The sequence below is a fragment of the Scedosporium apiospermum genome (assembly GCF_000732125.1).
Source record: "Scedosporium apiospermum strain IHEM 14462 chromosome Unknown SEQ_SAPIO_0113, whole genome shotgun sequence".
Taxonomy (NCBI): Eukaryota; Fungi; Ascomycota; class Sordariomycetes; order Microascales; family Microascaceae; genus Scedosporium; species Scedosporium apiospermum.
Genome location: NW_015971814.1, coordinates 105,150 through 119,997, shown reverse-complemented (window position 1 = coordinate 119,997; position 14,848 = coordinate 105,150). Strand labels below are relative to the sequence as shown.

Below are 14,848 nucleotides of genomic sequence, written 5' to 3'. Positions count from 1 at the left end.
TCACCATCCTTCCAACAAGGAGCAAGGGACTTTCTCGAGATACGACTTTTCTATTTTGACCGTCGATGTTTTATAGGAACTCCGTCAGGCGGTGAGGCCGAGAGCCATGTATCATTTCAATGACACGGGAAGACCCCAAAGACCCCCTCGGTGATCCCGGGCCCGCACACAGGAGGATCCGGACCTGTTCCTTGCAGGGCCCAAATACAACGCCTACTATTATTACGGGGCTACGGAGTATCAATATTGATGAAAAGAGGTCAGTGGTAAAAGGGGTTCATGATTACTGTATTTTAAGCGATTATAATGCTTTATTTGTTTAATACTTGATGTGTTCTGTTCTATGCGCTTTCATCCCGGTACCCAGTTTTATTATATTAGATAGTAATTAGTCTATTAGGCGGAGAGCTGATCCGCTACTATACAAGTCATTCACCTGCATCGGCAGATTTGCTATGACATGACATGAGCTCTAAAAGAGCCCAATAACCCCGCCTCGGTGATTCCTTGTTCTGAAATGATGAGTCCCTCGGTTTATAAAGTAGAAGGATTTTTCCGACAAACCCGTATTTTCTGGCATGGGACATCTCTCTTCTCTAGCCTTTCAAGCATCGCTCAGTCACCATGGTCAAGTATTCTGGAAAATTCTTGCTAGCCTTTCTTGCTCCATCACAGGCGGTCGCTATTCCCGCGCCTTGGCTGCGAGCAAGGGTCGTCACTAGCCAGGCTGAGCTCAAAGACTCATACGATTACATTGTGATTGGGGGTGGCACAGCCGGCCTAACTATCGCGGACCGACTTTCGGAGTCATGCAAACGTCGGTTAGCACAAGAAGCCGAATTATGTGTAGAAGCTAACTTTGGACTGTGCAGACGATGTCCTGGTCATTGAGAATGGAGATTTCTGTAAGTCCGTGATGTGGTATGCACATGCTTGGGCCGCGCCTGGTTGGAGCTCTAACATGATACCAAGACGACGCCGCCAATCCTGGGGCCAACCGAGGGACTCGCCAATACAGCATACGATCGGTGCCTCAATCGGGACTCAACAACCGGACAACCATCGTGAGCATGGGCTTTTGCGTAGGTGGAAGTTCTGCAGTCAACGGAATGGCAGTCATGCGAGGCACAAAGACGGACTACAACATCTGGGCTGAGCTTGGCAATGAAGGATCCACCTGGGGCTGGGATGGGATGCTCCCATACTTCAAAAAGGTAAGTCTATACTCGGGAAGGATAGTGTTGGGCACCCATCAAGACCGAAGTACGACTAATTTCGGGTAGGCCATTCACTTCGTACCTCCCGATGAGGTGTTTGCGGAGGATTTCAACATTACCTACGATATTGAGGCGGCTTGGGGCCAGGATGAGAACACTCATGTTTACGCTTCCTTTCCCGGAGGCAATGACCCAAGGATCAGTGAGTCGGCACATCCCTAACTTTGAATGGTGGGTTCTAATTGTTCTTTTCAATGTTCAGAAATCCACTACGAAGCACTGAAGAGCGTTCCAGGAGTAGACTTCCCAAGGGATGGCCATGCAGGTAGCCAAGGCGTATTCTGGTACCCTGTGTCAGTGGATCCGGAGACACACCAAAGATCATACTCACGAACGGGGCACTGGGACGGGCTTAACAGACCAAACTACGACCTGCTCACCGCGTCTCGTGTCAACAAGATTCTGTTCGAAGAGGGCGTAGCAACTGGCGTTCAGTTCATCCCTAGGGAAGGTGGTGAGGAACCCACGGTGATAACCGCCAATCGGGAAGTTATTCTTTCTGCAGGAAGTATCCACACACCGCAGGTTTTGCAACTGAGTGGGATCGGCCCTGCGGAGCACTTAGAGGCGGCGGGCATCGCGGTTCAGATGGACCTTCCTGGTGTTGGTGCTAACTTCCAGGACCATCCCATCGGCCCCGGTATCTCGTTTACATGTAAGAATGGAACTCACCCCCGAATCACTGCAGGGCTGCCTATTTCTATATCGCGTACTACTTAACTAACATGTTTATCTAGGGGGAGAAACGCCGCTAACTCCCGAAATTAAGTCTAACCTCACCGGCGGTGTCGGTGGTGGTCAAGGTCTTGTTGCTTTTTTGGATCTCCCCATAGCTGCCCCGGACGAATTTGAGGAGATTGCGTCCCAATACGAGTCCCTCAACCTCGCTGAGTACGTATCGCCAGATACGGCCGAGACAGTCCTCGCTGGATACCGAGCGCAGCAGGAGATTTACGCGCGGGAGATGCGCCAGAGGGGTCTGTCATTTATGAATTACATTATTGGGGGTGGTGCAAGTGGTTCACCGATCAACTTGCATATTACCTCTAGAGGTACAATTCGGCTTAACACAAGCGATCCGGAAGGTGACCCCGTAGTTGATTACCGCGCATTGTCAAACCCGACGGACGTTGATCTTATGGCTGCATATCTCAAGTTCCTCCGTCGATTCTTTACCACGGGATATCTTGAGCAGTACAACGCCACTGAAATCAGACCCGGAGCAGACATTGAGAGTCGAGAGGATTTCGAGGAATATATTCGAGGAGCATATAACCCTCAAGGATGGCATCCGGTGGGAACTGCCGCCAAGATGAGGAGAGAGCTTGGAGGTGTCGTTGATGATGAGCTGCGGGTGTATGGTGTTAAGGGCCTGCGTGTTGCTGATGCGAGCATTATGCCTACGCTTATTAGCGGAACAACTCAGTTGACTGCCTATGCAATCGGTGAAAAGGTAGGTTCTGACGGAGATTTCAAAGTTCCGGTGTATGTGCTAACCTGTTGCTAGGCGGCTGATCTAATCAAGGCAACTTGGGAGAATGAGGAAGACGGGGTGTGTCCTGAACTAGAGGTGGAACCAATTACAGATGGGAGTGAGGATGAGAATGCCGAGGGAGACGGGGGAGGCGAGGAAGAAGGAGAAGATGAAGACGGGACAGGCCAAGGGAGTGGCGGGGATGAAGATGAGGAGGAAGTAGGAGACGAAGAAGAAGAAGAAGGAGAAGAAGGAGAAGAAGGAGAAGAAGAAGCAATAGTGGATGATGATGATAATGATGATGATGAGGGTGGTGTAGAAGACGGCACGGGCAATGAAGGAGAAGACTAAACGTATCCAGACGAATATGGATGACGGGAAATTCTACCCCTACAGACCTTTTCATTCCCCTTCATTGTCTTTCCACCAATTGCCTGATCAGCCCTCCTTCTCGGCGATGGTTTTTGCACGGCTTGCCGGGGCCGCAGTCATCTTTGCTTGGCTAGATAGGGGAAAATGTTCATTGAAGTGAGCAGAGTCTGGAAGCCTGCCATCCTAAGCTAGAAATAGTGACCGCCTGCAGGGCCAAAACGAGAGCCTAATTCTGGGAAGGTCGGGGTGGAGAAAATTCTCGAAGGAGGAAAAAAACAAAAGAAGAATAATAGAGCCGATACTGGGCCTTCCTTTTTCATGACACCGTCACTTGAAGAGACAGACAGGAGCACTGGCTTATCAGGCCTCCCTGCCGACCCTGGCTGCGCCCCCAACTATGCCCCCTCTATCACTCCAGCCAACCACTTAATAGAGCCTCTGCTGCCAGACGCGCTTGTAGTACGTATCGGGGTTATATGGCGGCGGCACGGCCATCACCGGAGTGCGCTCAGGACTCTGCACAACGGGCCTGTCAGAGATCGATTTCCCGGTGCCCCCCTCAATAATGCTAATAATAGACGTGTCCACAGCTTTCGGCACGAGATCGAAAGGAATGTCATGTGACACGGGCCAGTCAAGGGCGGTACTCAGCCCACCAGGATTGGATTTCCAGAGCGATGTGTCTCTCACTGTGGAGTCACTAACGTCGGCGGGTTGCCCGATTGTAAATACGGCACTAATAGAGGCGCCTTTCTCTGTACTTATACCTCCCACGAGTTCGAAGTTTAGGGGATTCCGACTGCTGTGCTTGGTGAGTGTAAATCGCATCGAGGCCTCAATCCCTTCATTCTTTGAAAATCGTCAGCAGCAGGGCACTTCAGGCTCCGTGAATTGGGGGAACTCAGCTATCTTACAAATTTCCAGTTCTGGCCAGGGGCAAACGTGGTCTCCTGTTTGTACCGGAAACCAACCTGGGGGATAGCGTTAGAATGTCTTCAACGCATTTCCGAATCTCAAACCGAGACATGGCACGTACAGTCATCCAGTTCAATTTATCCTCTCCGATTGGGAATGTGGCTGACGCGCTTGCGCCAGCCGTTTTGGACATCTTGTCCTCACGAATGTCAAAACCGCCCGTCAGTCCCTTCATGTAAAAGATCGGAACGTCGTTGGGTGCATGATTCATTATTCAACTGACCTCCGACTTAAAAACCATATAGACATCAGGCACAGGTTTAACCCCTATCTGTACTGATCGACTAATCGAGAAAGATCCTTTATATATCAGCTTCCCGAGGTCGGGGTCAAGTTTCAGCTAAGGTTTGATGGCATTGTTAATTTTTGCTTCCTCTTTACTGTCTATCCTGAATGTTCAAGAGTGGGTAGTGCTCACCTGGAAATTGTCTCTCAAGTCGGCCTCAAAGCCATTCCTTCACCCTTCAATTCATAACCCCCCCCCCCCCCCCCCCCCGATGCACCGAAGGCCGAAACATCACCTAATTTGAACCGCGACTCCGTAGGCGGCTTTTCGTGCTCTATCGATGGTTTCTCAGGCAACATTGGTGTCCCATCTTCCTCCTTCTGCATCGGCACCGCCTGTGTACCCATTGCGTCGCCCAGAACCACTGGGTTATTTCGCGCGTATGCATACAAGTTCGTTCCATCTGCGAGACCAAGTGGATCAGCGCTGGTCCAACGCGCGAGCCACGGCACCAAGTAGCGAGCGCCGTGGTAACTCAAGCCCGTCTCGGCATCGCGCTCGCGCTGCAGGAAGTGGTACCGCTTGGGCGGGCACCAGGGGGTGTTGACTGTGGAGGTGGCAAGGTACGATGTTGCGCCAAAGGGGAAATACTCCTCGTACGTGAGAATCTCGGCCGACGGGAGGAGTTCCATCGCTGATGACGATTGCTGGGTGTTAAGGATTTGGTAGCGAAGCACTTGGTCTGTGGGAAGTAGCATGGCGACTGAGGAACTTGGTGTTGGCGAAGGGGAGGACGAAAGGGGTGGTGGAGATGGAGTGAGGCGTGTGTCGATTATAACTGCCGATGGCGCTGCTGTAGAAGAAGGAAGGTCGCTGATGCGTAACGTCTCAACTGCTTCACTAACAGTGCGGCCATCCCCGGCATAGCGTAGATTAATTTCATAGCCCTGACTCAGATAGATAGTCTGCGACTTCATGGTTCCCGTGGATGTGGGCGAGCTAGGAGAGACTTGGTTGACTGATACTTTACGCACACGCTGGCCGCCCGAATCGTACGAGTACCACGTCCTCTCGGCCGCTGTCGTCTGTGACCGACATGACGAGCGTAATTGATCCTTCCAGTCCCACTGAAGTTCCCGAACTGCCGGCATGGACGTCATGTTGCCCCTCTCGTCGTACCCATACTCCTCCCTAGTTGATCCAATGTACGTTGCGGTCAACATATTCGACATGAAAGACGGGTCGAGCAGGTTGGGCTGAGCATACTCGTATCGTCTCGTCCAGCCGGGGTGGTTTGCATCACTGCCCGAGTGCGCGAGAGCCATTAAGTTGCCGACAGTATCATACGTATACCGCTCCAAGTACTTTGCAACCGCATTGCCGTCACCAGGATGGTCAATGCGAGTATGGAACTCCCCAGCGGCACAGCGGCCGCGAGCTGCCTCCATTACCGTTGGTTGTCGCCTGTCCAACATGTTCACGCCCCGAGGCCTCGATGAGTTGGTATGTGGCGTCATACGTGTATTCCCACTTTGGCTCCACGACTGTGTTTCGGAAGAAGATGGTTTGTTGAGATTTGTCAGTGACGCACGTCACGTTACCCATTGGATCGTAGAAATACTCGAGGGATTGGAGCAAGTACCGCGTCGGGAATGACGACCAGTCACGTTCTGTGGTTACTGAGACGAGCTGGAAAGTTTCAGGATCGTAAGAGTAGGTTGTGCTGACTTTGTTGCCGTAGTCGACCCGCTCGCGCTTCCGCCTAGCGTTGTATAGGATGCTGGAGACGACTGTCGTCGCGACTGCCTCTCCGCGCACATGGGCTGTAATACTGTTGACGAGACCCCCATCGTTATAGCCATACACGACGGTGGTGGAGTCGGGTCCTGTTACATGACGGAGACGATTAACGGCATCATATTCGGAATGCGACTCGAAGAGAGGGAGGTCGGGGTCCATCTGCGCTAGCGTTCCATCGCCCCCATGATCGAGAGCCTTGTCATACACGGCGGCAATCTGGCGAGAGCTAGCTATACCATTCCCTTTGAAGTCATATTCATCGGTAACCACAACTCCAGACTGATCGAACAAACGAAGTGGTCGGCCGCGCGTGTTTCTCCGACGCCCATCTGTGCCGTCAGTTAACTTCTCGCCATATTCCTGCTTCTCAACTAGCAGCTCTCTTGCCCCAGGAGCATCGGTAAGACATTGACCAACGAAACGCCTCAACGCGTCGTAGACCCATCTAAGCTGACCACTGCGGCTATCCCATTGGTATAAAGGCTTCCGCATGACGTCGACCAGGAACCACCGCTCTCCTTGCTCGGCGGTGGCATGGTGAACAAGATCCCCGACCATGCTGAATCGCGATTGTGAGACGACAGAGCCCTTGGCATCCAGAAGCCTGGATACGTTTCCCAAGACATCCAACATGGACGTCGTTCGCACCTGCTGGAGCGTAACACCTCCCGGTGGACTCGTTCCATCTCCGTATATAGTCCTATTCAGCGCGACGGTGCAAAAGCTCCTGCCTAACACATCCAAGTGAGCCGTCGATGGTGTGCCAGCATGGTAGCCTGCCTTGAGAGCCGCCGTCTTGCCATTGGCACCTCTTAATCCCTCGAGAAGACGGGACCCCCAGGTCGGAACAATGTCCGCTCGAGGCAGCCGTGCTAGATAAGGACCCACGTCCGTGTCGGTTGTCGGGTCTTCCACATTGACCGTGTCACTTCTGTCCCACGACTTGACGTGCCAAGCGCCGTACACCGTCTTGGTCCATGTCCGATCGGGGAACCACACGGTAGCGATGCGATCAAGAGGGTCGTAGAATATAATGGGGCTTACCCCGACCCTGTGCTCAAACCGAAACGCGTGCGTGTCGTCGAAGAAGGGTTCGAACTCGCGCACCGGCTTGCCTTTGTTATTGAAGACAGTCCAACCTAGTGATCGCCACCGCGGCGAGACGGCCGCGGCACTATCTGGAGTTAAAGTCCCGTCTTCGACGCGCTCTTTAGTTTGAACAACCCGGCCATGGCCGTCCATGTAAGAGATTTCCAGACGCAGACGTCCCGGACCCAGTTGCCCGTGAAATTCGCGCTGAATGGATGCCGAAAATGCCGGCGCTGCTTCGTAGTCGTACAGGAATCTCTGTGTCGCTGTATCGAGGAGGGAAGAGGCGGCCGAAACTGGGCCAGCCGAAAACGTTTCAATGGCTTGTTTGTCGAGGAAGGGCCGGAAGGTGGTGTGGTCAAGAGCGTCGCCCTCAACCAGATCTGGCTTACCCCCTATCGCGATGCAGGCGACATGCCCAAGTTCATCGAAAGCTAACTCGGAGCGGTTGCCGTTGGGATCCTGCATCACGTATGGCTGGAGGGTGCGGTAGTCAATGGTTGCCTGGGTCGTATTGCCCACCTCATCGGTCGTGGAAACGGGACGGAGACTGTACACATCGTAATCTACGATGGAGTAACCCTCCGAGAAGGCAGTGTGGAATCGACAGGGCAGGAAGAAGTGCGAGCGGGCTTCATCAAGCTCGATGTCCGCAGGGGCGCTTACGGTGGGATGGAAGAAATGGCGGCTAGAAGGAACCCACCAGTTCCCATCTCCGTCGAGATCGACGTAACCTCCCTGTCGTTCAGAGATGCCTCCCAAGATGGATGCAGGCGGGTCAATGAAAGCCTTGGCCGGAGGCGACGCCCCAGAGTAGATCTCGGTGACCAGATCAGCCGGGAAGCACAACTGATATGACTGGCCGTCCAAGGCCAGTGATTCGAGGGTGCCCAGGGGCAACAGATTTAACAAGTCATTGCTCCGGTAAACCTTCCTGCGTTTTTCAACGAGCATCCGCGCCTTCGCGTTCGTTTCTCCGGACATCCCTGTCCCGAACGGCACAGTCGGGATATCGCCGATATGCCGAAGTTCTTCGATAATATCCTCGCTCGCATCTAGCTTCAGGTTATGGAATCCTTCTGCCAAGGGTTTCACCACCCCTGCAACCTGCCAAGTGGTGTGGGCCGCAGGTTTTGGGACAAGCCATGCGTCGTCCTCATCCACCCAATTCGTCCAGGATGTCTCTTCGTACATAGTGATACTTGTCTCCTGCGCCGCAGCCGCCTCATCGGTCGGCTCGGTACGCCCCTTCGCTCGTCCATAAGCAACAGTGGCCACCTTTGTCGGGTTACCAAAGGCGTCAACCTCAAGAACCAGCTTTTGAAGAACGCGTGGGTCCTCAACATCCACACGCTCAATGCGAGTGGAGATGCTCTCGCGGTCCGTAACCAAAAAGATAGCGTGCTGCGTAGCAGAGGGAGAAATGGGCTGGAGAATATGGACGGTGAAACTGTGTTCCTCGACCACGTACGGCACCTCGGCATGTGGCGTGTCATCAGCCCCATATATCTCGGATCGCAATACATGGCCCTTGAAAGATCGGTAGGCTTCTCGGGTAAGCTGAGGGGACATTGAAACCGACTTGGAAGTTGGGGATAGTCGCGAAAGCCGCGATTCATCCAAATGGAGAGTTCCAGAGAGGTTTTGCAGGCTACTGCGTGCACCAGTGTGATACCATGTCTTGGTCACCTTCGGGGAGACAGCGGTCGCCAAGTCCTCATTGACCCATGATCCACCACTAAGGACGACAAAGGACTCGGTGTCGCGCGTCTCCACCATGGCAAAGCCCCTAAATTCTCTCTCCACACCGTCAAAGTAACCATCATGGTAGCAGTAGGTTGTGATAAGGCGAGTTTTAGCAACGTGGTCGTATTGTGTCACACTTTCGACACACTGGACTGGTGTCGGGAGTCTTGTTGTCCAGGATCTCCCAGCCTGTTTGTCTTTTAAGTAGAAGCTTGTGGACGCGGCGTACTGGATGACCGTCTCGGCACCCATCCCGTTTCTAACTCCGATTAGGAGATGGGGCTTAACACCTCCCATGAGATCTAAGTACCGCATTCGAGGCGAGCTATCCCCAGGGAGACACGACGTCCATACTAGACAGGACGTCCCGTTCCCCAGAAGATCGACGGCTGTCGCCCTCATAGAAGTCTTATCGTAGCCGGTAGGGAAGCTACCTAAGAAAACCGCATTGGTGAATGCATTACCAGCTTCATTAAAATAGCAGTTTGCTATGCCGTCGCCCGTGATGTAAATGAGGTCAGTGGTCCCGGATCCGTCTATGTCAGCAAGAACGACGCGCGTCTCCTTGGGCATTGCTCCAAAACCGGAGCTCGATTCCAGGAATGGGCTGTTACCCATAGTGACTTCTGCCCCAAAGACGCCATAGCCCATGTTGGGCCAATAGCTAACGGAGCCACTGCGGATACGAGCGATGTCTATAAGGCCATCCCCCGACATGTCGGCCAGGTAGATGCTCTCTTCAGGGGTTGCAAGAACTAGCCGTGGTCCCTTGTCCGCGTCTGGGCAGGCCAAAACAGTCTGCCACTCTCCATATCCACTAATGCCTAAGGATGGACACCATGTGAAGATTGAGGGCTCGTCAGCCAATAAAATGTCGGCAAGGCCATCGCCAGTGAGATCCATGAAATGGCATCTAGGACTTTGCGAGTCTATGTGCGGGAAGGCGGGAAAGGGTGTGAAATTGTCCCAGCCTGACGCCGTGTCGCCGGAAGACGGCGTTGTCCTGGCCCAAAAGCCCCATGCTTCGTCGTTGGGTGAACACCGAACGACGTCCAGTGACCCTTCCCCCGCCACATCTGTGAAGGTGACCTCAGCCATGGATGTGCTTGGCTTGCATGACACCGTTTCGCCTGGTGTGAAGTGGGGAACGAGTTGGTCGTTCTCGTCCTTGTTGGCGGCGCTCTCATTCCTCTTGTAGACCCATGCACCACCAGGCGCGAGCTCGGTAAGGATCCCCGGAAGCCCCTCGCCATCGAGGCCGAGCCAGCGGTAAAACGAGCTATCGGAGGGAATGCCCTCGAGGCTTTCAGAATCAACATCACGCATGGGGACCCGGCTCATCTCTTCCAAAGTGGGACTTGGGTGTAGCTGAACTCTAGTGGCGGGAGACTCTTGCTCGCGTACACCGGGCGAGAAGAAGCTAACGACCCCGTCCCGGACTGGCCACGCAGGGGAGCAAATCCGATGTGGGCAACCTTGACAAGTTTTGTTGCCACATCATCCTCTTGGTAGCTCAGTTCAGTTGCAGACACAAGAGTCGACAGCGATCCAGAAGCAAATCCTTCGGTTGGAAAATGGTGGAACATGAGGATCCGTCGACAAAGGCGATAGGTTCTAATCTCAAACCCGGCGCGGTACGACGAAAAGGAATCTTCCCGGCTTTCCCATGCCAAAGTGGCGTCATCTGGCAGCGGGCTCGTAATATCATGCTCTCCGTAGTCAAAGACCACTTCAAACATCCATCCGTCGGCCGGTATACTGGCAGCACGCAGCCGACCTGTTTCAGCTCCTGGAACCTGATTGGGCATCTGATTCCCGTACTTGATACTCTCGAGATACCGATTCCGCGCTCGGGAGCTGGTCGTGCGATTGGATTCACATGGATGATCAAGCGGCACATTAGCAGAGTCCTCCTTCTTGTACGAGTACCAAGTCACGTTTCCTTTAGTGTCGTACGTCTCCTGCAAGAGCCATGAGAAAATCCTCTTTCGTGTTCCACCAACGTCGCCGTCGCTTCCGTCATCAAAAATTTTGGCCTCGTCCGTCAGACCGTAGACACTGATCGTACCATCCCTAGACAGAGTTCTCCACCAGCAGTCATCGGCATTGTCGACATTCATCCACCGCTCGACCCGCGAGAAGGCGCCTTCAACTCGCGGGACGTATTGCCTTACACGCCAACCAGGTCTGGTCTTATCCTCGAAGACCAGGTTCCCACCGCTGTCGACAAGTACCTTCCCGAGGGCATCAGTCCTTGCGCGGCGAACGAGATCTTCGGTTCCCGAGAGGACAAAGACGTCATCATCTCCATACCGCGGGACACCTTTGTCTGTCTTTCTCGTGACGTGGGCAGCGTTGATGGAAATGTCCCAGCCAAGACCGAAGGCGCTGTTGCCGGCGCCAGTCGAGTAAGTGAGGCTAATGCTAGGGGTGGCCGACGGGCTACGCGATGGTGTCGTGGAGATTGGGACTGTTAGCGACGCCGAGCCCAAAGAAGGATTCACGGCGAACTTTTCTCCCATAGACCGCAGGGCTCCACCGCCTTTCGGGAGCGTGATGGCCGGGAGGGCCGGTGAGGTCTCCTCTAACTGGGCTCTCGCGGAGGGGAATCCTCCCGTAGACTCGCCGGTGCTACCAGCGGCGTGCAGCTCGGATTGAGCGATAACGGACCAGCTTTGATGGGTAGTTGCCGCCACGTCTGGCTGGTTCTGCTTTGGTTTTGTATTCGTGGGCGTTTTCTCAGGCATTTTGGTAGTTTCCCACAGGAGCGCAAGATATACCTAATGATTACCCCGGTTGTGCTTGAAACTTTCTTGACGTGTTTCCAGTGTTTCCGACGGGGGATGCTAATTATGAATAATGGAGCGGAAGATGAAACCGAGTTGGGAGCCCGAGAAGAATACCTAGGTAACAATAGCATTTCCGCGATCGCCTACTTTTGCCGTTGATATGGTTGATATTTTGTCCTCTCCAAGCATATCCAATCATGGAGCTCCGGCATGTCATGAAGTCTCCAGCCATGGGCCATGATGGTCATGGTCAGACCACACCTGCTTTGACCTCCAGAATGCATCCATTGGATGATCGCGATCTCAACGCCCTTCAACATACGGTCAAAGCAGCAGGATGCTCCCACTCGAGGCCAAAACCGCTCATGACGATTCTCACGATGATTTTCATGACGATGCATGTGATCTCAAACATGCCACCCTCGAGTCCCCAGCCGGGCAAAGAACTCATGCCTGGAGAAGAGAGACCAACTTATACGTCCCAAACAACAAATACGATGGGTGCACAGATCCCAAGCCCATCACTTCCTGCTTTTGCCTGTTCTCTTGTTCTTAATCCGTGCACTTCTAGTTTACAATCACTGCCACCCAGCAACACTTGGACGTTGAGAATTTTCCTACGATAGAAGAAACAAGCAAGTACTGTTTACGACTGAAATGGCGCCGCAAAAACGAGAGGTGTGGCAGGTACAGACGCCCTACAATGTCGGCGACAAAGTGGAATACGGCGGCGTGCTGTATCGGTGCATCCAAGCACACACTGTTTTCGACGCATCGTGGACCCCTCCACAAATGCCGGCCTTGTGGGTCCGGGTGGATGACGACAACGGCGACGAGGAACCCGAGCCGCCGCATCCTTCGGGACGGTATCGTGCCCAGGGCGTCGTGACAACGGTCGAAGGGACGCCCTGCATTGGCTTTGTCGTCAAGCTAGTGGACGTCGAGCTGCGCACGGAGACAGAACTCGGCACAGCAACCACCACCGCGGAGCCGGCGGGCACGTACTCGATCGAGTACACACTCGACGAGCTGTCTCGGCCCGACAAACTGGCCGCAGATCTCAAAGTCTATGCGTACAGCTCCGAGGACGATAAAGAGCCCGCGGCGGTCTCGGTCGTAGCATGGGATGCCGGGGAGATTACCACTCGAGGCCCTGTCGTGCTGGAGACGCCGCAATTTCAGGCCCTGAAGAAGCGTCTAGTGCCTCTAATGGGCAGTATTGACTTTGACCAGCTGGGAAAAGACGAGTTGAGGGACGACATTGCCTTCTTGGCCGAAAAGACGGGCGAGCCCCAGGAGCGCATCCAACGGCTGGTTACGGCGCACCAGGGCGAGAAACTCACTGGCATATCGGCTGACATCCTTTACGGTCTCTCTCAAAAGGGTACCTCCGAAGACATTACCACTCTTGTGTCCCAGGACGGCGCCGTGCTTAAAGGGGTGCTGAATCGTGCAATCAAAGCGAATCTTGTGCCATCGAAGTCGGAGGCAGAGGTTGACGACTTCGTGGCGGCGGCCAAGGAGGCCAGTATCCGCCTAGCGTCTGGGGACATGGAAGGAGACACCTCTCGTTTCGAAATCGGGTCACTGCTGCGGTCGGTCATCTCAAATCCACAGCAGTTTGTTCGGGACTTTGCAAACTTCTCGGGAAATACCATCTCTGAATTCTGGAAGACCATCGACGAGAAGCCCGAGTACGCCGGCAAGACAGCCCAGCTGAAGCAAACGGTCCGTCTCGGTATTTTGGCTTGCAACCATGTGCCTATGGTAGACGCGATCCGCGAGATCCTACCACCTGAGGAGACGACCAACCTGTCTTATCTCACAACCATACCGCGGAGCCAGTGGCTGGAAAGAATCGATAAGCCAACCGTTGGTGTTCCGCCCGAAACCCGCGGCAGGACCTCGTCTGAGCGCAAGTTGAGCTATGTCAGGTCGATTCAGGGACAACTGGAAAGATCCTACCCCATGGACTTCCTAGTCAACCGGCTGCAAGACCACGAGGCCTTGAGCCCGTTGCCGGCTAAACCGCAAGTCATCAGCTTCCTAGACAAAGCCAAAGCCCACGTCGACCTGAGCACAACACCCCTCATCAAGTACCTCAAGGAAAATCCGTCCGCGGTGGACGACTTGGAGGATGCCCCGCTGGTGACAGATACGCTGCGTTCCGTGCAACGCATGCAAGCCATATCCGGGTCGCTCTCGTGCGGTGCCGGACTCGTGGCAGCCGGGTTCCGGTCAGCCTACGAGATAGTGCGATTTGGCCAGTCCGAGTTTGTCGACTTCGTCGCGAATAAGGGCATATTGGAGAACAAGACTCATGCTCTTCTGACCTTTGACAATGCCATCCGAGCCAGCTCCATGGCCATGACGCTCGTGGCAAACTACGGGTGGTCTCGGTCACAGCCGAGTCTTGCGGCATACAGAGACCCGCAGCTCCCTTCGGAAAGCGGTGGTGACACCGATAGCATCGGGATTCCAAACTGGTCTACCCTCTTTGGTGATGAAAGTACCTGTGTGTACGATGACACTCAGGCTGTAGACGGACCGCTTGCCTACTACGTCGATCTCCTCCAGTTCCTGGGACGGCAAAGCAGCAAGGTCGAAGGCAAGACGGCTCGCGACATTCTGTTCGGTCGCCGGCCAGACCTAGGGGACGTACAACTGACGACTGCGAACGCTAAAACGCCGCTTCCGTACGTCGATTTGGTCATCGAGACACTCGAGGACGCCGTTTCCCCGCCCCCCGTGTTCCAACCCTACAGTATCCCGATGATCCCGGCAATACATTTTCTCGACCGTGGCAGCCTCGACTTTGGCCAGATCCGAAGTAAACTCTCCTTAAGCGACTACGCAACCGTCGTCATCGTCAAAAAGGGCGCGGCCTGGAATATCGAGGACCTCAACTACACTTACTCACTGACCTTTGACACCAAGAAGCTTCAGATCCGCATCGGGAACCGCAGTAGACAGACGACGGGCAGTGCCGGGGAACGAGCGGCCAAACCGCAGTACCTCAACGTCGATGCCTAGGATAAGAAGCTCGCCAAGTCTGGATACCCGTGGAACCATCCCTTTGATCTCTGGACCGAAACAACAC

General features: G+C 54.1%; 2 protein-coding genes and 1 pseudogene across 2 annotated transcripts; 2 read left to right on the top strand and 1 right to left on the bottom strand.

Moving 5' to 3' along the window:
- Positions 1-624: 624 nt before the first annotated feature.
- SAPIO_CDS7949 (Alcohol oxidase) lies at positions 625-3,102 on the top strand (the record flags this gene model as incomplete). The annotated part of the gene is made up of 7 exons (XM_016789702.1): positions 625-817; positions 873-905; positions 973-1,214; positions 1,284-1,419; positions 1,480-1,932; positions 2,015-2,730; positions 2,785-3,102. 7 exons carry the CDS (start codon positions 625-627, stop codon positions 3,100-3,102), a joined length of 2,091 nt encoding a protein of 696 aa, XP_016640682.1.
- Positions 3,103-3,549: 447 nt separating this feature from the next.
- Positions 3,550-11,706, bottom strand: SAPIO_CDS7948 (uncharacterized protein; the record flags this gene model as incomplete). The annotated part of the gene is made up of 6 exons (XM_016789701.1): positions 3,550-3,972; positions 4,038-4,094; positions 4,160-4,200; positions 4,620-5,788; positions 5,844-10,262; positions 10,364-11,706. The coding sequence occupies 6 exons, from the start codon at positions 11,704-11,706 to the stop codon at positions 3,550-3,552; spliced, it is 7,452 nt and encodes a 2,483-aa protein (XP_016640681.1).
- A 699-nt stretch (positions 11,707-12,405) lies between these two features.
- On the top strand, positions 12,406-14,781 carry SAPIO_CDS7947 (annotated as a pseudogene; the record flags this gene model as incomplete).
- Between the last annotated feature and the right edge of the window lie 67 nt (positions 14,782-14,848).